General features: G+C 44.1%; 1 protein-coding gene across 1 annotated transcript; it reads right to left on the reverse strand.

Moving 5' to 3' along the window:
• Positions 1-1221: 1221 nt before the first annotated feature.
• LOC106569573 (junctional protein associated with coronary artery disease homolog) lies at positions 1222-27776 on the reverse strand. The gene is made up of 4 exons (XM_014141065.2): positions 27630-27776; positions 18721-19228; positions 6896-11298; positions 1222-6337 (listed from the first exon to the last, which is right to left on the reverse strand). The coding sequence occupies exons 2-4, from the start codon at positions 19110-19112 to the stop codon at positions 6330-6332; spliced, it is 4803 nt and encodes a 1600-aa protein (XP_013996540.1). The 5' UTR covers positions 19113-19228; positions 27630-27776; the 3' UTR covers positions 1222-6329.

The raw sequence follows: 27776 nt of genomic DNA on the forward strand, positions 1-27776 counted from the left end.
CAGACCCAAGAGATGAGACAGGTGGGGGCTGCAATCAAGTCACATGCGTCGAATACAACAGTAGACCTTACCGTGAAAAGCTTACTTACAGGCCCTTAATCAACAAGGGCAGTTTTAAGATATTTTTTTAAAGTATTTACTAAATAAACTGAATTAAACAATGCATTTATAAAAAATACGTATTTTTTTTTTTTTTTTTTTTTAATTAAAGAGCAACAATAAAGTAACATTAACGAGGCTATATACAGGGGGTACCGGTACAGAGTCAATGTGCTGGGGCACCGGTTATCATACTCTCACATGGGCTCCATGTCCTCCATGCCAGGGGGTCTAGGCTTCAGCCCATGCCCTTGGCCTTCACCTTTGACCTTATTATGTCAACCGGAGGAAGAAGAAAAAGAAGAAGCATAATAGTACAGTAATCGCATATAAAAATCCAAAATTATAATAATGATATGTCTATATAGACTGCCTTGTTCCAGAGTAGTGTTTCTGCCTATGATTGGCCCAGTCATTCCCCATCTCTGTGTAAGAAAGAAACCTTAGGGCGCATCCCAAATGGCACCCTATTCTCTGCATAGGGCTCTGGTCAAAGGTAGTGCACTATGTAGGGAATAAGGTAGCCTTTGGGATGCATCCGTACACTTTGTGATTCCTAAAAATGTAAAGTAGGATGGATATCCTCCAAGCCTTAGACAGAGAGCATGCTGGGAAGTTTCTATGAGGTTTCCGTTCACAAAGTGCCGTGCCAACATTCTGATCCAACAGACAGCACAGCTCAGTGTGACAGTCTGGTTGGGTAATGGGGCTGAAATTACTAGCAAGAACACACGCGCACACAGAGGCGCACACAGACACACACACACACACACACACACACACACACACACACACACACACACACACACACACACACACACAGGTGCACGCTCACAGAAACACAAACCGAACATGTACATTACATTTTTCTGTTTGGGAAAATGGCGTCATGCTACTTTATCTGAACTAACACTCTCGAGAAAAGAAATCTAATTGATCACAAAGACAACCTTCATGCAAAGAGTTTATTCTGAATCAGACTGCAGTGTCATACAACAGTAGCACAATCTGTGTGTTATGCTGATATTCATCAATACAAAAGCAAAGGTATGAACGATTTTCCTTTAGATTTTACTCTAAACATAGCATTTAAATACTTGGCATAGTTTTGTAAATAAAATTATGAAAGATAATGGTTGCCCATTGGTTTCCCCTACTGGAGAGTACCAACTGCAAATAGACTGTGTGCAAAAACATGTTTTCCTCGCCTCTCTCTCATTTCATGTTTTCCTCGTCCCTCATTTCATGTTTTCCTCGTCCCTCATTTCATGTTTTCCTCGTCTCTCTTGCATTTCATGCAAGGAAGAAAAAAAGATGTCAGGGAGTACAAAATTAATTAAATCTCATATGAAAATAGAAAATATTACAAGTGTGCATAATTATTAATGTAGCACATAGCCTGCAGTACAAAAACGTCAAATTACACCAAGTTCCAGCTTCCTCTGGCATGCCAATTTATGGACAGTAGCCTAGCTATGTTCTGTAATGGCCATTTTTGTGTTGTGATCAAGGGGCAGTTTACTTCTTAAGGGAAATGTTTTAAATGTTTAACTTCATATTCATCATCTCCAGCACCACCCCAACATCAACATATGTAAAAAAAATGTTCTATGTTTTGTAGTAAAAACGATAGAGGGAGATATGTGTTTCCAATGACATCATCATCCAATTAGTAGGCAATTAGTAGTTAATGCCTACTCATAATTGGTTAAAATCACATGATGATGGCGTCCCGATTGGTACAGTGGTCACTGAATCGCAGTGTTGCGGCGTCACTACAGCCAGGCTGTGTCATTACAGGCCGTGACCGGGAGTCCCAAAGGGCGGCGCACAATTGGTCCAGCATCGTCCGGGTTAGGGGAAGGCTCATCGCGCTCTAGCGACTCCTTGTGGCGGGCCGGGCGCCTGCAGGCTGACTTCGGTTGTCAGTTGAGTGGTGTTTCTTCCAACACATTGGTGCAGCTGGCTTTCGGGTTAAGACGGTGGGTGTTAACAAGCGAGGCTTGGTGGGTCATGTTTCAGAGGACGCATGACTCGACCTTCGGCTCTCCCTAGCCCGTTGTGGAGTTGCAGAGATGAGATAAGATCGTAATCACGAAATTGAGGAGAAAAAGGGGGTTTGGAGGGTAAAAATTACAATAACAAAATGTTTGATTAAAATAAAAAAAATCCCACGATGCACACCGATGATGTCATTGGAAACAATTACGTATCTTCCTCTATCTTTTTTACTACAATACACAGAAACATTTTAACATATGTTGATGTTGGGGTGGTGCTGGAGATGAATATGAAGTTAAACATTTAGAAATTTCCCTTTAAGACAGAGGACTTCATTACAGGTAAGTCAAGCAAAAGTCTTAAAAATGGTACTAAGTTCAGACGAAATGCGGGCGTCAACAACTGTTGTTAATCTATCCACCTGGTTGCTCTTTATGGGATATTAATCCATGATATTGATCAATAAACTTCTGAATCAATGAATATAGTTATATTAAATATAGTTGTTGTTTCGAATGGGAGTTTGTGCATTTTTGGAAGTCTATGTATTGTTTGACTAACGGCATTGTTCTCCTGATTGATTGAAAGACCATAGCACAGTGAAGAACGTTAAGTGCAGTCACTATGTACGTATGCAGTCAACATTGCTACCTTTCAGGCTTAAGAAATGGCAGAACAATAAGTTGTTTGTAAAACTTACAATTATGAAACAGTGTGCAATTAGTAATTATTTGGCCTTAATTATAATGTAATGCCGAAATTGCCTATGCCGGCATCGTGATTAAAAAAAATGTCAGTCAGAAATATTAAGCATAATTAAGACAAAGTTCTAAGTCAATTAAATGCTACAACCGCAGCAATGCTACATTAAAGTGTATGTGATAAAACGATGTGATTATCGAACAGTATGTATTCACCTTTGACAAATAGGAAAACAGCATTAATATGCACCTTTTGCAATGCATTATACACCCTTCACTAACCATTGTATCATTGACAGCAGTCTAAAACACAAAATTCACTCAATGTAGAAAGAAAGAAATGTTAAGTTGCATGAATAAAATAAATGTTTTTTTTTTTTCTTCATTTTTATTTCTAAACATGTTGCTATGAATCAGCGACAAAACAACAGTACATGATTTGGCTTGGAAGACGATGACAAACATAAGACAGGTCACCAGGGTTGGGGTCAATTCCATTTCAATTCAGTTAATTCCAGAAAAGAAATGTAATTATTATCCCCCCCCCCCAAAAAAAACAATACAATACAGAGGCATTGAGAAAAATGTAAATTTGAATTTCAGTTAGCTTCCTGAACTGACTGAACTGAAATGTAATTGACCCCAACACTGCAGGTCACAGCTGACCCTAAACATAAGAACACAGCTGAGATGGATCGATGGATCATCAGTAAGAGCGTCCAACATCAAATGTTCAACTGTTTTTCAGACAGCGTGTGAAAATGCACTAGAAATGGGAACTCATGGCACAATCAGAATTTCCCATTAAGTCAAGACTCACAAAGAAGATAAACCCTCATCTTGTCACTGAACAGAATGACCGTTTGATCAAGGCACACTGCACATAGCTTTGCTTGTAAGGTCAATCCTGCTTTATGTCAATCTTTTTTCATTTTTTTTAGGAGCTAGAAAATTATATACTCTCAATATGATACTGTACAGACAATATGATACTGTACAGACAATATAGTACTGTACAGACAATATAGTACTGTACAGACAATATGATACTGTACAGACAATATAGTACTGTACAGACAATATAGTACTGTACAGGCAATATGATACTGTACAGACAATATAGTACTGTACAGACAATATGATACTGTACAGACAATATGATACTGTACAGACAATATAGTACTGTACAGACAATATGATACTGTACAGACATTATGATACTGTACAGACAATATGATACTGTACAGACAATATAGTACTGTACAGACAATATAGTACTGTACAGACAATATGTTACTGTACAGACTTTATGATACTGTACAGGCAATATGATACTGTACAGACAATATGGTACTATACAGACAATATGATACTGTACAGACAATATGGTACTATACAGACAATATGATACTCTACAGACAATATGATACTGTACAGACAATATGGTACTTTCAACTTGTGATCAAAGTGTGGAGAAATAAAATAGAATGGTTAAATACAAAATATCTCTTAAAATATTTAAAATATACTTTATTTTGTACATTATGCAAACTGATTAACAATTCAATGATAACAAAAATGTATATTTAGTGAAATGTAATCACTTAACACGATACACATGTATGGCCACTAATATTTCCTATGAAATAAGCACCCGCCCACCAGCATACCCTGATACATCTCCATTTAGCTACAAGATGATTCAAACGATGACTCGTTAAAATGTTACGTCCCAAATTGCACCCAATTCCCTAATTAGTGCACTACTTTTAACCAGGGCCCATGAGGTTCTGGTCTAAAGTAGTGCACTATATAGGGAATAGGGTGCCATTTGGGACTTGGAAATAATTCGATTCCTGACAATGGTTCCCAGCTCCACTGACTAAGCAACTAAGCTGTTTGTATGACAATATTGCTCTTATCTTTTTACTATGTCCATATAATTCTTGTTTACAACTCAAACGAGCACACTCCATACCATTATTGCTTCCTGAAATTACCTGGGAAATAGAGCTAATATACACCCAGATAGATCTTTTTAAAACATTGATTTAACTACCCAGTGGTCTTGTAACCTGATCCAGTCTATAATGAAATGCACATCTGGATACAGAAGGCAACGCCTGGTCCCAGATCTGTTTGTGCTCTTGTCAACTCCATTGCACATTGTCAAGCCAATGAGTGACAAGGAGTTGGCATGACAGCACAAACCAGACTGTCACTAGGTAACCCCCACTCCCATAACGTAGAACCAATGCCTCACAAAATATATTTCACTGATTTATCATTTCGCCACATCAGGGTTTGGGTCACTTCAAATTGAAGTCACTCAATTCAGGAGGTGAACATTCATAAATGGAAAAACGTGTTTAATAAATAGCTTCTCATTTTCAATTTCTTGAGAAATCATTGAAAATAGATTGGAATTTCAGTTTACTTCCTGAAACGACTGACTTGAATTTGAATTGACCCTAACCCTGACATCTGGTAGGTAAAGAGTCACTCTTCATTGAAGAGCTCTATGGATTATGATTACAGTGTACGGGAAAGCGATGAGACAGACAGGCCACAATGTAACAAAATAATAATAGACTGATTGATTGGTTGATTGATTGATGGATTGATCGATCGATACATCTGAAAATTAAAACAGTTCTCGAGCCAAAGACATGAATGTCCAATATAATACATTTCTCACTTCCATAACAATCAAATGTAAATATTTTGGTGTAATCGACTGAATGTAACAGAACAGCTCTTATGACTCCTATGTCTACTTTGTTGTGTAAAACGTGTTTACATTCATATCTAAACAGCTCGCCCATAAACAAACAGAATCACACAGCGTGTGAACGATGAGTCAGCTAACTGTATTCACTATGGACATTTTTTTTAGGTTGTTATATGCATGACAGAATTGCATAATGTCTGCCAATGAAAAGCATCTAGGAGGATAGAATAATAAAGCCAATGAAAAGCATCTGGGAGAGTAGAATAAGCCAATGAAAAGCATCGGGAGGGTAGAATAAGCCAATGAAAAGCATCGGGAGGGTAGAATAAGCCAATGAAAAGCATCGGGAGGGTAGAATAAGAAAGGAAAAAGAACAAGCTGCTACAATAACACTAGGAATGAGTCCCAAAATGGCACCCTGATCCCTATGCAGTGCACTACCTTTGACCAGGGCCCAGTAGTGCACTATATAGAGAGTAGGGTACCATTTTGGACCCCTCCTAGGATGGGTTGGGGGGAGATAAAGGGGAGATGGGGGGGGGGGGTAGATGGAAGCTGCCCCTAGGTAGGGGGACACCTCCCTTTTGGCAGTGGAACACTCTTAGCACTCAACGACGCCGAGGGTGAGGGTGTACACAATGCTGTTGTCGGAGAAGAAGGCCGTTTCTGTGTTTGGGATGAGATGAAGGCATTCTAGTGGGCAGCCAGGTCACAGTGTTGGAGGGAGCTAAACCTCAGATGGAGAAAGATGACGGGCGTCTCAGTCGCTCTCCACTTTAATCCACTGGGCTTGGGTCTCAGGCCTCTGGTAGAATACACAGAAAGAAGGGATACACTAGATCATTTAGTGTGAATATTGTGAGTCCCAAATGGCACCCTATTCCCTATCAAGTGCACTACATTTGACCAAAGCCCTTTAAAATTAGTACACAAAATAAGTAATTGGGTTCCATTTTGGACGTAGACTATATCATGTGACAGTCCTCATAACATGTCCAAAATGTATTTCACACACATAAAAAAATTTCTTCAAAATGAATGAAAATAATGTAATATCAGTCGTGTGTGATAGTAGATTTGAATTGTAGGTCAAATAGCCCCCTCTTGTGGGAAGAGTCTATAATAACAGCCACAATTCACTGCTTGAAATACATGCGCCATAAATTATAACTCATTATAGTCACAACCAACAATGTTTGTGTAGTCACATTTGGCAGTGAAAAAAGTATCATAACAAACAAAACATGAAACTATTCATTCCTGGTGAAACACTCTCATATTCAGAATAAACATGTAACACCGCTCAACAGAAAATAAATACTTGAATTAAAATGAACAAAAAACAAATGCATCAAGTAGCTACCCGAGACAGATGACACCTCCTCATCTTGCAACACTGTATCTTCAGAGGCCTCTCGATCGTCCTCTAGCTTGACCTCTCTATCGTCCACTGTGTCACTCTGGGAGGGAGCAAGGAGGACAGCGCTCTCTTCCACTTGTTCAACGCCACCGCTGGCCTCCCCCTCCACCTCCCCGTCCACCTCCTCCACCTCCCCAGAGTCTGTGCTCCTGATGCTGAGTCTTATGCGGGACACCGAGTCCACCACCTTCATCCAAGCCAGGCGCTCTATCACCACCTGGTGGCTGGGCGAGGCAGCCAGCTTGTCCTGCAGGGCCTCTATGTGCTGTGAGGCACCTCTGCCCCACCTCTCTCCCTCCAGACTGTGAGACAGCTTCTGATCGGGGTTCATGGGGACCGAAAGTGGTAGTCTGTCTGGTGGAAACTCCAGCATACCTGGAGTTTCTCGACCCAGTTGGGTCCATTTGGCACTCCTGATGCGCTCTGGGGTATCCTGTGGCGGCTCGTTTTCTTGTAACTCCTGCCCACTGTCAGGCACCATAGACGCTGTAGACCGCAGTTCCCCAGACTCTGTATCTCTCACATGTGTTTGTAATGTCTGTTCGTTTGCACTGCTTCTTTCTGAATCTTCTCCAGCAGTGGGTTCACTCTCTCTTAATTCAATCTCCTCTGTTGCTGGCTCTCTAGGCCTCCGCTCCTCTGTAACTAGGGACTCTGCAGGCACATCAATCCCTAATATCCTGGCTGCCCTCTCCTCTATGGATTCGTTCTCTGGGATGCCCTCGGCACATTTCACTTCGTATAGATTGTTGAGATCCTTGGTTTCTTGGTTTTGATTGGTCTTCTCAGCAGTAGCACTCCCACCCACATTCTTATCATCTGTGAGTGACAGCTGCTCCCTCCAATCTTGACACAGAGTCTGAGCCTCTGAACGATTCGAGCAAGAGTCAGAGGATAGCTTTGTGTCTCCTTCGTCCTCAGCTGGTTCTTCATATGTTTCATCTCCTTGTGGACTACCACTGTCACCGACGATTGTGGCGCTACTTTGATCAGACAAGTCTGGGCTTGACTCCTCATGGAGCGGAGACATTGGGCTTGGTCTGGACATCTGGCTCTCGCTCTCTTTTTTACAAATGGGGCATTCCTCTTCAGAGTCTAGACTGGCGCCCCCTGGAGGCACTGTATTGCCTCTACCACCACCAAGTTTAGATTTGGCCGTCAAAGTTTTGTTAACTTCTGTTGAGTCTCTGGTCTTTTGTAAAGACTGACATATGTCCTCATAATCAGGGGGACTCGTAAGTGTGGAGGCGTCCTGCATCGGCTGCCTATCTGCCCAGGGGACTTCTGCTGCCGTGTGCGTTGTTGGCGTCGTTGGGCTTAAGTCTCTGATCTCGCTGGGATCACTAGGAGAGTCAATAAAGTCACTAGGGCCGGTAAAGTCACAAGGCGGTGGTGTCTCCGAAGGCGAAGAGAGGTCTAGCTTCACCGACCTACCACTGCAGCTACTTCTCCTTTGTGACAAATTCGAAACAACCCTGTATTCTCTGAATCCTGTAGGATCGCGTGGCGGGACAGGGAGCTCCTCTCTTAGCTGCTTGCTGAATGTCACTGACTTTCTTTCAGCGGGTCTTGAGAAGGCGCTCTTGACCTCCCTGTACTCTGGGTCGACGGACACAGTCCAGCTCTCGATAGTGCGCCTAAGGCTGCTGGGTTTGCTGAGTCCCGCCTCCCCCGCCAGCCTTATCTTGATCCGCTCAGGGATCTGCACAGTGCCGCCATTGTTGGGAACGTTATTGCTGGCAGTGCCTAGCTCTAAGATGTCTTTGTAGGCCTCGTTGAGGTCCTCGATGCATTGGTCAACACTGGGCCTCTTGCTGCTCTGCTGCTGTGGTTGTTGCTGTTGATCCTGGAGCTCTTTGTTGATAGTCTCTAGCTCCTCAATGGCGTCCCATGGCCGTCTGCTAACAGGCTTCAGCAGGAACTGACCGAAGCCCTCCTGCCCAATGCAGGACGCTGCTGGTTTGGCCTCCATCGTGTTTCCTGAGGGTGGTGGTGGTGGCGCTGCTGCTGGCGGCTGAACTGTGCTCTTGTTCAGCTGGCTGGAGATTGAGAAAGTGGCCGTCCTGGAAAAGGCGCTGTTGCTGGATGGTTTCAGGCTCTTCACCCCTTTTATGGGATAGCTGAATGCAGTGCTGCCCACACCGCTGGGGTCTGAGGTGACGCCTGGGTCGGGGGAACCTGGGGCAGGGACTTGAGGGTCTTGTGCTTCCTTGTTTTCAGGACCTGGAGGAGGAGGAGGGGGAGGCTGACGCTTTCTGACCTCTGGGCTAGTTTGAGTCTCCTGGTCACGGTACTGGTTCCCAGGCCAGGATCCCGAGAGTTTCAGCTCCTTGTGATGGTTTATTTTGGGGGGTTTAATGGGGAGTTTTCTCACTATTTTGCTGCTTGATCTGCTGCTTGCTATGCTACCGGTTAGTGCTTGCAGCTCAGCCTCTGCTGAAGATGTGCTTTGGAGACTTTGGTTTGTTAAGTGGCCAGTTTTGTTCTCGCTCGGACTGTCCACTGGGCTTGGTGGCCGGACTGGGCTTGGCGGCTTCTCATCATTGTTGTTTTGATCATGGGACGTACTGCCTGGCGTTGGGGGGATGGGAACAGACACCAAACAGAATATTGTCTCGCTAAGTTTCTTTTTTACGCTCTTTTTCTCTACTTTCTCTGCTTTCTCTGAGGAGTCAGGCTTTCTTGGTTTCTCTTTCTCTGAGGAGTCAGGCTTTCTTGGTTTCTCTTTCTCTGAGGAGTCAGGCTCTTTCTTTTTCACAAGAGTCACAGTTTCTGACGCACCTTGGTCCACAAGCCTGATCTGCTGAGGGGGCGGTCTAACCTGAAAAGCGGTTGGATAGTTACCACAGCTCTGGTCAGGAGCTACACTGTCTACACTTCCTTTGTTTATTAAACCCCTGTGGCACCATCTAGTACTACTACCATCGTTGTCATTGACAGATGTCTTGCGGCTGTCGGTATTGAGAGATAGCCCCTGTGGGGGGGAAAAGGCACTATCATGTGTGGATTGTCCTAAAACCTTAGCGCAGGGAATCTCTTTGTTGATGTTTCGGATAAGCTTGTCCGAGTCAGTGAGAGAATTTCCGCCAGGCCCTCCTGAGATGTGTCTCACTCGCGGATCATCAAAGGGTAAATAGTGAACATGCCCCAGATGTTCCTCGGTGTATCCAGGGTTAAGATTTGGGTTAGGGTTAACCTGTTTCCTGTAGGGTATACCTCGTTCCCCATAGTGTTCCAGCCACGACCCTCCTGTCTGTCTGGAAAACCACCTTCCCGCCTCTGAGCTCACAGGCATCTGCATCTGTATCTGCATCTCCCCCCTCCACTTATAGTTCACCACTTCATTGCGGTTGATTGGGCCTCCCCTGATTGGGGGCGGGGCTCTCTTATAAGACGGGGGCGGGATGTAACCGGGGGGCTCCATGCCAAAGATTGCGGAGTGTTGTGCAAAATAGTCTTGTCTCTGCAGTTCTCCACCCCTTGGGTGATAGATAGGCCTGTTGTCCTTCTGTTGTTTGGACCCACCCTGCTCATCTACTACAGCTACAGAAAGCATCTCCTGGCTACCCCTAGTCTGCTGGTGTATCTCGTACGACGGAGGCTTGACAGGCCTGCTGAACCTGGGCTTTGGTAAAAGTGCAACATGACCGCCGCTTTGCCAACTGTTTCTGGCCCACCGGTCCCGGCCGACTGCAGCGCTGTGGTAATACCTACTATAAGGCCCGGAAAATACAGTGCTGTTCACTCTCTGTCTATCAACCTGGCCCGGTCGAAGCTGGACACTGACCAAGCTGGACTGTGTGTCTGTGTGTTCAGTAGTTCCATCAGGCGACAGCACTCTGGGGAGGGACTGGGACTTCCCTCTGGTTCTGGGAAGGATAGCACCAGCGCTCTCTGGAGTCCTCAGGCGGTGCTGCTGGTCCTGAGCCCACCTCTCGCCCTCCCCATCCGACAGCTGCCTCCCCAGCCCCACTGCAGGCTTCCACTCCTCTGTGCCCAGGCTCTGGCACTTCCGCTCCCCAGTCACCCCAGTCAATACCCTCAGCTGTCCAGGAGCCGCGTCAGCTTCCCTCAGCCAGGAGATGGAGGTGTCATCCCATAGCTGCTTCTGTTGCTGCTTCTCCCTCTCCCCCCTGTGGTCCTCTGCTATCAGGGCCTGTGGCCTCCATGCCGCCTCAGAGGCTTTCAGAAAGCTAGCGGACGCTCTCAGCTCCCGGCCATCGGCGTAATCCAGGAGGACGCTGAAGTCCTGGCCTCTCCTCCTCCAGTAGGAGACATCCCTCTCGTCCAACTGCTCTCTTCTCTCGATCTGCTCAGAATAGGTTAAGCTGGGAGCGTCATAGAACCTGGAAAGACAACAAAGCACAATTGGTTGGTGATCATCATATAATGAAAATAGAAAAGAAAAAAAGAAGGAGAAAGAAAGAAAGAACCAGGGAGTGTTAAGGTACTGCAGTTATAATACCGTATAATACATTAATATGAAAAATGTTATATTTGAACCCATGTCTTACATAGGAAAATCTAAAAATATTATAAACAGTGTACATGTTGGTTGTAATACAAAACCTGGATATAGGATTAACTTGGTTTTTGAACGTAACACCAAAAATAACAAAACTCTTGAAGCATTTCCGTTCATAGATTTATAAACTTGTAATACCAATAGAATTCGGTTTATCTCCCTTATATTTGTAATGAAAAAGTCTGCTGACCTTTCCATGACCTGCCAGTCTATAGTTGCATCCCAATTGGCACCCTATAGTTGCATCCCAATTGGCACCCTACTCCCTCTGTAGTGCACTAGGCCCTGGTCAAAGGTAGTGCACTATATAGGTAATATGGAGCCAATTGGAAGACATTCTAAAACGGAATCTCAGATGCAACATCTGACTCCCACAAAACAAGATCAAAGAGAGAGAAGAAAAAAATCATGAATGAGCTTTATCTGGAACGCTCTCTTATGGAACCATACCAGCGCTCCATACACTGTTTAACTGTGATGACACAATGCTGACCAGTCTGCCATGGTTTTATACGATCTGAGAGATATTGATAACTGACATTTTAAATGCTGGTATATCTGGCTAGCCTCCAAGCTGATGTTTTGGCTTTGGGAGTGAAGAAGAGGGTTGCATCCCAAATGGCATCCTGTTCCTTATATAGTGCACTACATAGGGAATAAGGTGCGATTTGGGACGTAGCCTAGGAATCAATATCTCCATCTCCAATCCAAGAGGGCGGAGTCAGGCAACACACATATATCTGACGGAAGTGCTTGAGTCAGCGGCTCCCAACTCCCTTGAAGATGCCGTGAAATTGTGCGGCTGCTGCAATATGATCTGCATATTAGAACACACGCTGACCTTAATTCAGAAAGCTGGGCGTTCGTTCCCTATATAGTGCTCTACTTTTCACCGGGGTCCCAGACACCCTGGACCCACTCCCAATTTGCATACCGCCCCAACAGATCCACAGATGATGCAATCTCAATTGCACTTCACACTGCCCTCTTCCACATGGACAAGAGGAAAAAAACAATGTGAGAAAGCTGTTCATTGATTAAAGCTCAGCGTTCAACACCATAGCCCCCTCCATGCTCATCACTAAGCTTGGGACCCTGGGACTGAACACTTCCCTCTGCAACTGGATCCTGGACTTCCTAACAGGCCGGCCCCAGGTGATGAGGGTATGCAACACCACCTCCTCCACGCTGACCCTCAACACAGGGGCCCCTCAGGGATGTATGCTTAGTCCCCTTCTGTGCTCCTTGTTCACCCACGACTGATGATCGTGGACTATAGGAGAAAGAGGGGAGAACACACCCCCATCCACATCGACAGGGCTGTTGTGGAGCGGGTCGAGAGCTTCTAGTTCTTTGGCGTCCACATCGCTAAGGACATAACCTAATCCACATACACCCACAAAGTCGTGAAGAGGGCAAGGCAGTGCCTCTTCCCTCTCAAGAGGCTGAAAAGATTTGGCATGGGCCCTCAGATCCTCAAAAAGTTTTACAGCTGCATCATCGAGAGCATCTTGACTGGCTGCATCACCGCTTTGTATGGCAATTGCACCGTCCTTGAACGCAAAGCTCTACAGAGGGTGGTGCGGACAGTCCAATACATCACTGGAGATGAACTCCCTGCCATCCAGGACCTCTATACCGGGAGGTGTCAGAGGAAGGCCCAAAAATTCCCAAAGACTCTAGCCACCCAAGCCATAGACTGCTCACTCTGTTATCGTCCAGAAAATGGTACCGGAGTATCGCTCTCAGACCAACAGGCTCCTTCTACCCCCAGGCCATAAGCCATAGCCAGACTGCTAAATAGCCAGACTGCTAAATAGTCAATTAATGGTACCCAAACTATCTGCACTGACCCTACGCACACTCACTATACATACACATCATATACACACTCACTAGACTATATATACACACTATATACCCACTCACTAGACTATATATACACACTCACTAGACTATCTATACACACCATATACACACTTACTAGATCAAATATACACACCATATACACACTCACTAGACTATATATCCACACTCACTAGACTATATATCCACACTCACTAGACTATATATACACACTCACTAGACTATATATCCACACTCACTAGACTATATATACACACTATATACAGTTGAAGTCGGAAGTTTACATACACCTTAGCCAAATACATTTAAACTCAGTTTTCACAATTTCTGACATTTAATCTCAGTAAAATTAGAATTAAATTGTTTAACTTGGGTCAAACGTTTCGGGTAGCCTTCCGCAAGCTTCCCACAATAAGTTGGGTGAATTTTGGCCCATTCATCCTGACAGAGCTGGTGTAACTGAGTCAGGTTTGTAGGCCTCCTTACCCGCACACGCTTTTACTGTTCTGTCCACACATTGTCTATAGGATTGAGGTCAGGGCTTTGTGATGGCCACTCCAATACCTTGACTTTGTTGTCCTTAAGCTATTTTGCCACAACTTTAGAAGTATGCTTGGGGTCATTGTCCGTTTGGAAGACCAATTTGCGACCAAGCTTTAACTTCCTGACTGATGTCTTGACGTTGCTTCAATATATCCACATAATTTTCCTCCCTCATGATGCCATCTATTTTGTGAAGTGCACCAGTCCCTCCTGCAGCAAAGCACCCCCACAACATGATGCTGCCACCCCCGTGCTTCACGGTTGGGATGGTGTTCTTCGGCTTGCAAACCTCCCCCTTTTTCCTCCAACCATAACGATGGTCATTATGGCCAAACAGTTCTATTTTTGTTTCATCAGACCAGAGGACATTTCTCCAAAAAGTATGATCTTTGTCCCCATGTGCAGTTGCAAACCGTAGTCTGGCTTTTTTATGGCGGTTTTGGAGCAGTGGCTTCTTCCTTGCTGAGTGGCCTTTCAGGTTATGTCGATATAGGACTCGTTTTACTGTGCATATAGATACTTTTGTACCTGTTTCCTCCAGCATCTTTACAAGGTCCTTTGCTGAGTGGTATGCCGGCTGCGTGGTCCCATGGTGTTTATACTTGCGTACTATTGTTTGTACAGATGATATGTGGTACTGAAATAATCTGAAATAAACTGAAATAATCTGTCTGTAAACAATTGTTGGAAAAATGACTTGTGTTATGTACAAAGAAGATGTACTAACCGACTTGCCAAAACTATAGTTTGTTAACAAGAAATTTGTGGAGTGGTTGAAAAACAAGTTTTAATGACTCCAACCTAAGTGTATGTAAACTTCCGACTTCAACTGTATCTACCTCAAATACCTTATTATTATCTATCCTGATGCCAAGTCACTTTACCCTGCCTTCGTGTACATATCTACCTCAAATACCTCGTACCTCTGCACATTGATCTGGTACTGGTACTCCCTGTATATAGCTCCACATTGATCTGGTACTGGTACTCCCTGTATATAGCTCCACATTGATCTGGTACTGGTACTCCCTGTACATAGCTCCACATTGATCTGGTACTGGTACTCCCTGTATATAGCTCCACATTGATCTGGTACTGGTACTCCCTGTATATAGCTCCACATTGATCTGGTACTGGTACTCCCTGTACATAGCTCCACATTGATCTGGTACTGGTACTCCCTGTATATAGCTCCACATTGATCTGGTACTGGTACTCCCTGTATATAGCTCCACATTGATCTGGTACTCCCTGTATATAGCTCCACATTGATCTGGTACATCCTGTATATAGCTCCACATTGATCTGGTACTGGTACTCCCTGTATATAGCTCCACATTGATCTGGTACTGGTACTTCCTGTATATAGCTCCACATTGATCTGGTACTGGTACTCCCTGTATATAGCTCCACATTGATCTGGTACTGGTACTTCCTGTATATAGCTCCACATTGATCTGGTACTGGTACCTCCTGTATATAGCGCCACATTGATCTGGTACTCCCTGTATATAGCTCCACATTGATCTGGTACTGGTACTCCCTGTATATAGCTCCACATTGATCTGGTACTCCCTGTATATAGCTCCACATTGATCTGGTACTCCCTGTATATAGCTCCACATTGATCTGGTACTTCCTGTATATAGCTCCACATTGATCTGGTACTGGTACTCCCTGTATATAGCTCCACATTGATCTGGTACTTCCTGTATATAGCTCCACATTGATCTGGTACTTCCTGTATATAGCTCCATTCTTGTGTATTGTATTTTATTCCTCTTGTGTTAGTTACTATTTTATTTTTTATTATTAATTTTAAATTCTGCATCGTTGGGAAAGGTTTGTAAGCAAACATTTCCCTCTTAAATCTACACCTGTTGTATTTGGCACATGCGATAAATAAAATTGGATTTGATTTGATTAATTTGGAACGCACCCCTGGTGATATGCACTGCCTGCCTGCCACTGAGCAGAAACACGTAACTTTCCTTGTATATAAAGTGATAGTTACGTGATGTCAACACAAACAAGGTACCGCTGGTCCCCAGACATCTTCTTTACCAGGAGTTTGATGTACTGCCCTCGGGACAATGTTACCGGGCAGGCACCAGGGCCCAAAATAAATAAAGCCAAATGATCCTTTGTCCCAGCGGCGGTAAGGCTCCTGAATGTTTAAAACCACAAGCAGCACCAGCGGGCTGGCCTACAGCTGACATTGTAGACGACAGATTGTGCTGATGTGTATAGTGTATATAGTGTACAGTTGACATTGTAGATGACAGATTGTGCTGATGTGTATAGTGTATATAGTGTACAGTTGACATTGTAGATGACAGATTGTGCTGATGTGTATAGTGTATATAGTGTACAGTTGACAATGTAGATGACAGATTGTGCTGATGTGTATAGTGTATATAGTGTACAGTTGACATTGTAGATGACAGATTGTGCTGATGTGTATAGTGTATATAGTGTACAGTTGACAATGTAGATGACAGATTGTGCTGATGTGTATAGTGTATATAGTGTACAGTTGACATTGTAGATGACAGATTGTGCTGATGTGTGTAGTGTATATAGTGTACAGTTGACAATGTAGATGACAGATTGTGCTGATGTGTATAGTGTATATAGTGTACAGTTGACAATGTAGATGACAGATTGTGCTGATGTGTGTAGTGTATATAGTGTACAGTTGACAATGTAGATGACAGATTGTGCTGATGTGTATAGTGTATATAGTGTACAGTTGACAATGCAGATGACAGATTGTGCTGATGTGTATAGTGTATATAGTGTACAGTTGACAATGTAGATGACAGATTGTGCTGATGTGTATAGTGTATATAGTGTACAGATGGTCATTGATTGCTTATGAACTTTTTTTTCTACCTGTAGTTATTGTCTGTATGTGTCCTTGTCTATGTTTTGGCACAGAGCCGCAATCACAATTTACCCCACGAGGATAATAAAGACATTATCTTATTATCTTGCAGGGACAGACAACTCCATAGTCTTATTTCTTAGCCATTTAATCCAATGCTACGAGGATCTCAAAATAGGATTTCATTTAATTGTGTAAAAAATATAATTAAATCAAAAAGAGTGTCCCTTCAGGCTGAGTGATGTACCTGATTATCGTAACATGGTCAGCCACATTCATACATGCTCTCAGTCCCATGGACAGCAGGCAGAGTGGCTGGGCCTGTCGTTATGGAGTAAAGTGTTGCTTCCCAAATTGCACCCTGGCTATTTAGGTTAGACCTCAACAGTAGACAGAGTAGAGGGATACTGTTCACCCACATTCAGTACGGTGATAATAGCAAATTAACTTGTTTCTGGATGTAACTCAGACAATCATATGTCTATGAAAAAATAAAACAAACCCTAAATTAATGATCACAGTTATCTGGCAATCAGTTATTTCATTGAATGATCTAAACTGGCAATATACAGTCACACCCTGATCTATTTCACCACTTTGTGCTTGTCTCCACCCCCCTCCAGGTGTTGCCCATCTTCCCCATTATCCCCTGTGTATTTATACCTGTGTTCTCTGTTTGTCTGTTGCCAGTTCATCTTGTTTGTCAAGTCAACCAGGGGTTGTGTGTCTCAGCTCCGGCTTTTCCCAGTCTCTCTTTTTCTCGCCCTCCTGGTTTTGACCCTTGCCTGTCTTGACTCTGAGCCCGCCTGCCTGACCACTCTGCCTGACCCTGAGCCTGCCTACCGACCTGTACCTTTGCCCCACCTCTGGATTATTGACTTCCGCCTACCCTGACCCTGCCTGCTGGTCCGGTACCATTGCCTTACCTCTGGTTTACTGACCCCTGCCTGCCTTGACCTGTCTATAGCCTGCCCCTGTTGGAATATTAAACCATTGATCATTTGACATTGTCTGCATCTGGGTCTTACCTACATACCTGATACTATTGGTGCTAATCAAAAGTGGTGCACTAAATAGGGAATAGGATGCCATTTGAGACGCGTCCACTTTATACACTACCATCCAGTGTGTAATATGTATTATCCATACAGACATTAGTGTAAACAGCTCAGGCTCTGTGCGCTGCACACACACTCCGCAGAGTGAGGATGACTCTGGACAAGTGTGCACATACCCATACACTTGTCCAGTGGTATCCTCACTCTGCAGGGTGTGTGTGCAGTGCAGGGTGCCTGAGCTGTTCACAGTGTGGTGGTTGGTTACGCTCTCAAGGCATCACGTACAGTAAGCTACTCTGCCCAGCATCCTGTGCTGCTGTGTTCATGGTCTGGCTGCGTCCCAAATGACACATTATTCCCTATTTAGTCCACTACTTTTGACCAGGGCCCATAGGGCTGCAGGCTGTGTACCTGTCTGTGTGTTGGTAGAGATGCTGGTGGTGGAGGGGTGGACTAACCCAATGGAAAGACGAGTGCTCTCTTTAAGCATGGATTCACATCGCAATGTAAACAAGCCAACAGTGCAGAAGGGCGGCAGCTGTACATTATTCCTCATATCACAGCATAAAGCACCCTATTCCCTATATAGTGCACTACTTTTGACCAAGGACCAAGGGAATGTAGAGAATAGGGTGCCATTTGGAGCACAGACCTCATATCCGATCATATCACAGTGGTGCAGAAGCCTCAGTGTTCGTTCTACAGCCCTGGAAGGAAGGAAATGGGGAGACAGAAGAAAACACCCTCCTGCACAGTGCAGGCGGAGTGGCTCGGCTTTACATGCAACGCCGAAGGGCCCGGAGAGAAAGAAAAAGGGAGGGAAGGTATGGGGTGAGGGGGGTGGTGAGGGAGTCTCAAAAGAGAGAGAGATAAGGGGGGGAAAACTCACCCGCTATCCGTGGCGAGAGAATCACCCAGGGGCTGTGCTAGGCTGTCACCTAGGTTACCGCTGCCAGCTTCTTTTCTCCTTTGGTTCCTTTCCCCGCCGCTCTCATTGTCACCGCTGCCGGGGTAGACCTTCGCCAGTAGAGCCTGCCTGCTGCTGCTCCTGAAGACGCAGGCCCCCCTGTCTGCTGCCTGTTCATACCCATTCAGTGAGCCAACACGACCAGGCCTCTGGTTCTCTGCTGCTGGGATTTCACGGTGGCAATCGGTCGTGGCGGCGACGTGGCGCTGTTTCTCGCAAGGTGCGGTGGCGGATGGAGTTGAAGAGGGGCAGGGGACGCTTGTCTTGGGCAATTTGTATCCGTGAGAAATGAGGAGGTCGTCCACGCTGTACATGGTGCTGTGTGTCTCTCTGTCTGGCTTGGCAGCAGGAGGGTGAAGGGGTTTCTGCTGTTCTTATGCTCAGTGCTGCTGGTGGGAGCTGGAGCAGAGCTGCTCAGTAGAGGCCATCACTATGGGGAGAAGAGAGATGGGGAAAAAGGTAACGTTTAGCTTTTAGCATCTCATCTTCAGAAGTATAGATACCCAGATCTTGTACGGGACACTAATGTATGTACACTATACTGTAGATAGGGGGAGAACAAACAGGGAGAGTGAAACAGGAAGAAGATCACGTTCTGTCAGCGCTGTCCAAAAAGTGCACTACTTTTGACCATCTACAGTATGTCCCAAATGGTATCGTATTCCCTACAGTATAAAGTGCACTGCTTTTGACCAGGGCTCAGGTCAAAAGCAGTGCCATATAGATGGAACACGTGCTATTTTGGGATCCAACCTAAGTGATCATGTCTTCACAGTACTGTGTGTATAAAATGATCAACAGTATGTTGGCTGCTGGAGAAATGGGAAACAGCACAGCTCTGATGTAGCTCTCCTGGTTGGCAGTCACAATAATACATGTGTTTACATGCAGATTTCAGATTAGTCACACAGTACACAGAATGTTCCTGTGGGGCGACTTCACAGGATAAGAGAGGTCACTGGATACGTCCCAAATTGCACCCTAAGTGCACAACCTTTGACCAGAGCCCTACGGGACCTGGTTCAAAGTAGTGCACTATTTAGGGAAAGTAGTAGTGCACTAATAGGGTGCCATTTGGTTAGTAGACAATTTATATTTGTAGATATTCCTGTTACAGCCCAGTTACAACAGGCACTACCTCTATAGCGATCAAACTCCCGGAAGTCAATCATTTTCTAAAACACAGAATCTCTTCTGAAAAATATAATTAAGTAAATTACATGAAAATGTATTTCCTTAAATCCTATAAATGTATTTCCTGAAGCTAGGATAGCAGAGTTGCTTCCAAAAACATCTCAAACCCTACCCTACTTCAAATAGTATCTTAAATGACCCCCCCCCCCCGAATTGTAAATCGCTCTGCTAAATGACTAAAATGTACAAATGCGTCTCAAACTTGCAACAGAAATAACTTGTACTGCCTTCCACTGCAGGATTCCTGGGCTATACTGTGTGTGTGTGTGTGTGTGTGTGTGTGTGTGTGTGTGTGTGTGTGTGTGTGTGTGTGTGTGTGTGTGTGTGTGTGTGTGTGTGTGTGTGTGTGTGTGTGTGTGTGTGTGTGTGTACTGTATGTGCAGGTGTGGTGTACTGTGTGTACTGTATGTGCAGGTGTGGTGTACTGTGTGTGTGTGTTTCTCTCTAAACAACCTAGCTTCTCTGATATACAGTGCATTCGGAAAGTATTCAGACCCCTTGACTTTTTCCACATTTTATTACGTTACAACCTTATTCTAAAATTGATTAAATCGTTTTTTACCCTCATCAATTTACACACAATACCCCATAATGACGAAGCAAAACAGGTTTTAAGAAATATAACATTTACATAAGTATTCAGACCCTTTACTCAGTACATTGTTGAAGCACCTTTTGCAGCGATTATAGCCTTGAGTCTTCTTGGGTATGATGCTACAAGCTTGGCACACCTGTATTTGAGGAGTTTCTCCCATTCTTCTCTGCAGATCCTCTCAAGCTCTGTCAAGTTGAATGGGGAGTGTCGCTGCACAATTATTTTCAGGTCTCTCCAGAGATGTTTGATCGGGTTCAACTCAGAGCTCTGGCTGGGCAACTAAGACTTGTCCCGAAGCCACTCCTGCGTTGTCTTGGCTGTGTGCTTTGGGTCATTGTCCTGTTGGAAGGTGAACCTTCGCCCCAGTCTGAGGTCCTGAGCGTTCTGGAGCAGGTTTTCATCAAGGATCTCTCTGTACTTTGCTCCATTCATATTTCCCTTGATCTTAACTAGTCTCCTAGTCCCTGCCACTGAAAAACATCCCCACAACATGATGCTGCCACCACCATGCTTCACCGTAGGGATGGTGCCAGGTTTCCTCCAGACGTGACGCTTAGCATTCAGGCCAAAGAGTTCAATCTTGGTTTCACCAAACCAGAGAATCTTGGTCTGAGAGTCCTTTTGGTGTCTTTTGGCAAACTCCAAGCGGGCTGTCATGTGCCTTTTACTGAGGAGTGGCTTCCGTCTGGTTGCTCTACCATAAAGGCCTGATTGGTAGATTACTTCAGAGATGATTGTCCTTCTGGAAGGTTCTCCCATCTTCACAGAGGAACTCTGGAGCACTGTCAGAATGACCATGGGGTTCTTGGTCACCTCCCTGACCAAGGCCCTTCTCCCCCGATTGCTCAGTTTGGCCAGGCGGCCAGCTTTAGGAAGAATCTTGGTGGTTCCTAACTACTAGGCCACTGTGTTCTTGGGGACCTTCAATGCTGCATACTTTTTGGTACCCTTCCCCAGATCTGTGCCTCAACACAATCCTGTCTTGGAGCTCTACGGCCAATTCCTTCGACCTCATGGCTTGGTTTTTGCTCTGACATGCAATGTCAACTGTGGGATCTTATATAGCCAGGTGTGTACCTTTCCAAATCCTGTCCAATCAATTGAATTTACCACAGGTGGACTCCAATCAAGTTGTAGAAACATCTCAAGGATGATCAATGGAAACAGGATGGACCTGAGCTCAATTTCCAGTCTCATAGCAAAGGTTCTGAATACTTATGTAAATAAGGTATTTCTGTTTTTATTTGTAATAACTTTGCAAAAATGTGTAAAACCTGTTTTCGCTTTGTCGTTATGGGGTATTGTGTGTAGATTGAAAGCTATAACGTAACAAAATTTGGAAAAAGAGAAGGGTTCTGAATACTTTCTGAATACACAGTATTAATTAGTGCCCATCACAGACTCAGCCTGCCTGGAGATGACAGTGGCAGGGCTTATAAAGCAAAAATTCTGTGATCAAAGGCTTTGCACACATTAGCATGCTGATTATCAGGTTTGGACGTGATTAGTGGCTTGCCATTCAGTTTTCATGAAAAAGTCGGCATTCAATGGACAAATGTCAAGTCATAAGCAATATGAGTGCCTGGCCAGACTAACACTAAGTTAGAATACACTTTTAAACTAGCCCAAGTGGCGCAGCGGTATAAGGCACTGCATCTCAGTGCAAGAGGTGTCACTAAAGACTCTGGTTTGATTCCAGGCTGTATCACAACCAGCCGTGATTGGGAGTCGCACAATTGGCCCAGCATCGTTAGGGTTTGGCCGGGGTAGGTCATCATTGTAAATAAGAATTTGTTCTTAACCCACTTGCCTAGTTAAATAAAGGTTAAATAAAATATACAAATAAAAAGGGCTCTGGTGGAAGGTAGTGCATTTGGGTGCCTTTTGGAACATATCCTACTGTATGTAAACTCCTACTGTATGTAAACTCCTACGGTATGTAAACTCCTACTGTATGTAAACTCCTACGGTATGTAAACTCCTACTGTATGTAAACTCCTACGGTATGTAAACTCCTACTGTATGTAAACTCCTACGGTATGTAAACTCCTACTGTATGTAAACTCCTTGCCGCGGACTCTCCATGCTGATAGACTAGGTGTTTTAGGTACCCAGGAGATGAAAAAAAACAAGTTGCTCTGTGCGCTGTGATTACTACTAACAACATTGATGCTAAATGTTGTTACTGGTGTAATTATGTTATTGTTACACAGGTATACGTGCAATTTAATGGGGTAGTTCCCCTAAATTACAAAATTACATGTTGGTTTAAGTTAGCATTTGGAGACAGACGCCAGGTGAACAAAACCAAAGCATTGATTGCTGTCTTACCTGGTCCATAGACTGCTTATAGGTCAAGGAAACCATGTTATTGTGTAATTTAGGTGGACTATCCCTTTAAACAGATCAGTGGCCTTGTGGTTACTGTGTTTGCCCTGAGATTGGAAAGTTGGTAGTTTGATCCCTGGCCGAGTCATACCAAAGACTGTAAAAATGGGACCCCGATGCTTCTCTGCTTGGCACTCAGCATTGAGGAGATTGATTGAGGGTAAGGCCCTGCGATAGACTAATGTCCTGTCCAGGGGGTGTACTTGTACCTCAAGCTGTTGACTATGGATGCAAGGCCTGACCATCTATGATATAAAAATGACAGTGTTTGTTTACATTTACTTTGTTAACAAACACTGGAGTAAAAAAAAAACGTATATTTTGGGTTCTGATGGGGTACGACAATTAGACTAAGTTCATTAGGCATTTATAAGCTATATTATACATGAATCAATGGGTACATATCATTTATTTACAGGTCAACAAATTGATGTAGCAACTGCAGATTTCCCCTTTTAAGTGTTACCAAGAATTGAATAACTAAGATTCCTTTAACAGAATCACACCCCTTTTAAACGACAACAATAAGACATTATACAGAGTGAGAGCCCGTGTTTGGGAGCATCAAAACCGTGATGTACAATGGGTAAATTGTGACTGACATCTTCAAATAACAATGAGTAGTTATTTATGATGTGTGGAGTCTCCTCCTTAACCAGGCCGACACGGGAACAGGTTACTGCACCTCTGTCACTTTGTTCCTCAACCCATTCAACCTTTAAGGGGAGCACATTTACCTTCCAACCTTGTACTAAACACACCTGATTCAACTAATATGGTTTGGCGATTACTTGTATCAGGTATGTTAGTGCAGGACTGGAACAAAAAACGACCCTCCCTGGATGAGTGTCCACAGAAATGGATTGAGGAACACTGTTCTAATACAAGATCAACACTGTAGTGCAAACCCATTAAAGGGGCAATCTGGGATTCAAACAAAAACAAACTGGAAACCCTGCCGCTTTTTTTGGTTAACAGATGAGGGATGAGGCTGAAAAAATGCAACCACTCTCAAATTCATAAAGAATCGATGGCTATATATAATTAATTTAAAAGTCCAAAAAAGGATGTATAAATCCCAGATTTCTCATTTAATCTGCTTGTTCAAAACAGCTGTCCCTTTGCCATAAAACTAGCTGACACATACAGTACATCGTTCGTTCGCTTACACAAATGCACACAATTTCAAATTCAGTGTAGTTGGGTAGTCAGTAACAGATGTCCATGGAAACTTTAGCACTTTCGGTAGGACATCAACACAAAGGGTGCATCTACTTTTGACCAGAGGCTATTGGGCCCTGGTCAAAAGTAGTGTACTATACAGGGAATAGGGTGCTATTTGGGACGCGGATAAAGTCTAGTTGCTCGTTATAAACAAGTCAAGTAAATGGCATAGTTTGTGGGGCGAAAGGGTAGCCAGGATTCGATAATTCTACTATTGCCATGTGTGTTTAATGTTTGATAATATAATCATAGTATGGAGAAACATTTAACCTTGAAATGTTGTGGTAAGCCTATCGGGGGCTGGGTCAGATTCATATCTGCATTTTCCTGATAGTAGTTCTTACAATTATGTGAATAAATCGGTGGTTGCATCCCAAATAGCACCCTATTCCCCATATAGTGCACTACTTTTAACCAGAATCCTATGGGCCCTGGTCAAAAGTAGTGCACTGTAAAGGGAATAATGATACTTCACATAACGTACATCCACATAATTTCACACTTTCCATATACTATTTACATCAAGTTGCTATTTATTTTTCTTAATTTCTATTTATATTCCAGCAGATTCTCTTGACCTCAATTTGACCTTCGAACATTAAACATCATTTAAAAAGCTTGTATAGATTACAAATGGCACTATATAGTGCACTACATTCAACCAGGGCCCATAGAGGACTATATAGGAAATAGAATGGCATTTGCTACTCCCCTTATGAGTCCTCAGTAAACACCCAAAGGTGGCACTTGAGATATAATTTTGAGTAAATAACATCTTAAAATAATCTCTAATATCTAGAATATTTTCTAGAACCTCTAAAGTCTAGAATAATGTCTAGAACTTCTAACATCTAGAATTAAGCAATATGGCCCGAGGGGGTGTGGCAAATGGCATATTGGCCATGACTGCTCTTAGGCACGACGCCACGCGCCCTTAGCCGTGGTATATTGGACATATACCACAAACACACGAGGTACCTTATTGCTATTATAAACTGATTAGCAATGTAATTAGAGCAGTAAAAATACATGTTTTGTCATACCTGTGGTATACGGTCTGATATACCACGGCTGTCAGCCAATCAGCATTCAGGGCTCGAACCACCCTGTTTATAATAACGTTTAGAACCTCTAACGCCTAGAATAACCCATAGCCCCTTTGATGACTCCAGGCTCCTTGTGTGTGGTGTCAAACAGTTGAACACCTGCTGCCTGCCTCTCTACAATAACCTACAAAATATTTCCTTAAGGGTTTCATTTCGAAACTAGCACACCATGCAGGAGCATTGTAGAGGACTGAATATAGGCAACCTACGCCTCGTCCGAGCATAGAATGGTCCATAGGGGCAGGACTCCCTTCTACTGTTCCAGTAGTGAGGCAGCTTGATGTACAAGTACACCCCCTGGACAGGATGCTCGTGAATATGGCAACCAAAATTGACACGGTAGATGAAAAGCACGTGCTCTATGACTCTCTCTGTTGCCATGGTGAAGAAAACCCATAGACCAAACAAATTGGACAGACAGAAAAGTAGTTTGGAGAAGATGAAGAAGGTGGCTACTGAAACCATTCGGTGTCGGTATCTGAAATGGCACCATATTCCCTATATAGTGTATCACTTTTGACTAGGGCCAATAGGGTTCATCTTTGAGCAAGGTCACCCCTGGAAACCATAGAAGAAGCACTTGGGCACATGTGTCTCCAGGTTGTATCCAAAATGGCACCCTATTCCCACAGGGCTCTGGTCCAATGTAGAGCACTATATAGGGAATGGGGTGTCATTTGGAATGTGCACATGTGCCTCCTTGTAGGCTCCAGCAGCAACTGCAATGACAAACAGTCACACACCGACTCACAAGACTAATACCTTGACTGATTCAACGCATGCAAGGAAAAATGGCAATGCTGAGGTTGTTGAAACCACATCAGAGACTCTGTCTGCTGTTGATCTGGCTCACACCTCTTCCTCCCCTCCCCTCCTCTCCCTCCCCTCCTCTCTTCTCCCTCCCTCTCTTCTCCCTCTCTTCTCTTCTCCCTCCCTCCCTCCCTCCCCTCCTCTCCCCCTCCATCCCTCCCTCCTCCCCATCCTTCCCTCTCTTCCCCTCTACGCCTCCCTTCATTTCCCTCCCCTCCCCTCCCCTCCCTCCCTCCCTCCCTCCCTCCCTCCCTCCCTCCCTCCCTCCCTCCCTCCCTCCCTCCCTCCCTCCCTCCCCCTCCCCTGAGTAGTCAGGTAGTAAGTAGTGCACTGTGACACCGTGCAGCAACACCGTGCAGAAAAACCATGCAACCAATACCAGCCTGCATCCCTAATGACACCCTTTTCCCAATATAGTACACTTCTTTTGACCAAGCCAAATAGGAACGCAGCCCTTGCAACACCATGCAGCCTACCTCTGTGCTAATGATGGATATCTAGAATGCCATCTTATTGCAGACCTGAAAGTCAGTCAGACACTTCATCCTATGTTGTTTTTTAAATGTCCTGTATTTCGGACCTATGACTTAAGCTAGTGTCTGAACTTTGACCTATGACTTAGGCTAGTGTCTGAACTTTGACCTATGACTTAGGCTAGTGTCTGAACTTTGACCTATGACTTAGGCTAGTGTCTGAACTTTGCTATCTAAGTTGAACCATAAGTTGAATACCACGTTTGGACCTTGTCCTGGATATATATAAAAACAAATAACATATTCATTACGCTTATTTTCATATATGATTCAACCTGCCTCCGTAAAGGCATAACCGTCTGAAACAGAGAAGCCGCCCACTGCCTATCAATAACTGATTATTCCTGTTACTATGTAGACTAGATAGATACATTATGGTTAGCTATAGAGCCTTGCTATACTGCAGTGTTAGATGGTACAGCCTACATATAATTGACTGTTAAGAATGATTTCTCAAGTCAGCTTTGCACTCCCATACAATACAAAACATTGCTTTACGCAGCAGGCTAGGTTACTGCAGGTATATACTAGCGCCTATGAAAAATGTATATACGTGCGCACACACACTAAGTTAAAAATGTAGTGAACGGTAGTGCATTGACAACGGCCGTTAGGCAAATCATAACCCCATTGCAATTTTACACGTCTCCCCAAAGAATACACCCCACCATGCCATCAAATACATATTCACATCGCGCCATCAATCGCTGTTTAACGTTGATCAATCGAAGGCTGAACATGTTCCGTGTGTGCAAGTTTAAAGCGCCGTTAATTATAAGGTTTGCAGATGCGTCTTAGCTGACTGTGTGTGTTTACCAAGACCCACACAGCCACCCTGCGCTACCGTGTACGTGAAGCAAAAATAGACAGCCCCTCCCCTGAAAAATTATATCTGCATGGCAAAGCATTATCATAGTATAAAAATGCATAAATATTTGCGAGATCATTATAAACGCGAAATGACAGAGATACGCATCTTACCTGGAAGATGCTTGGCGCGGCCGTTGCAGTTTCCCTGCGCCCAGCTTCAGTTGCTGAGAGCACTGCACAGCCCTTCTGCTGAGCATGCCTATTACGATAAGGAAGGAAAGACGCGCTGCCTGGACGGAGTGGAGTTTCCTCCACCAG

Source organism: Salmo salar, chromosome ssa14 (assembly GCF_905237065.1).
Source record: "Salmo salar chromosome ssa14, Ssal_v3.1, whole genome shotgun sequence".
Classification (NCBI taxonomy): Eukaryota; Metazoa; Chordata; class Actinopteri; order Salmoniformes; family Salmonidae; genus Salmo; species Salmo salar.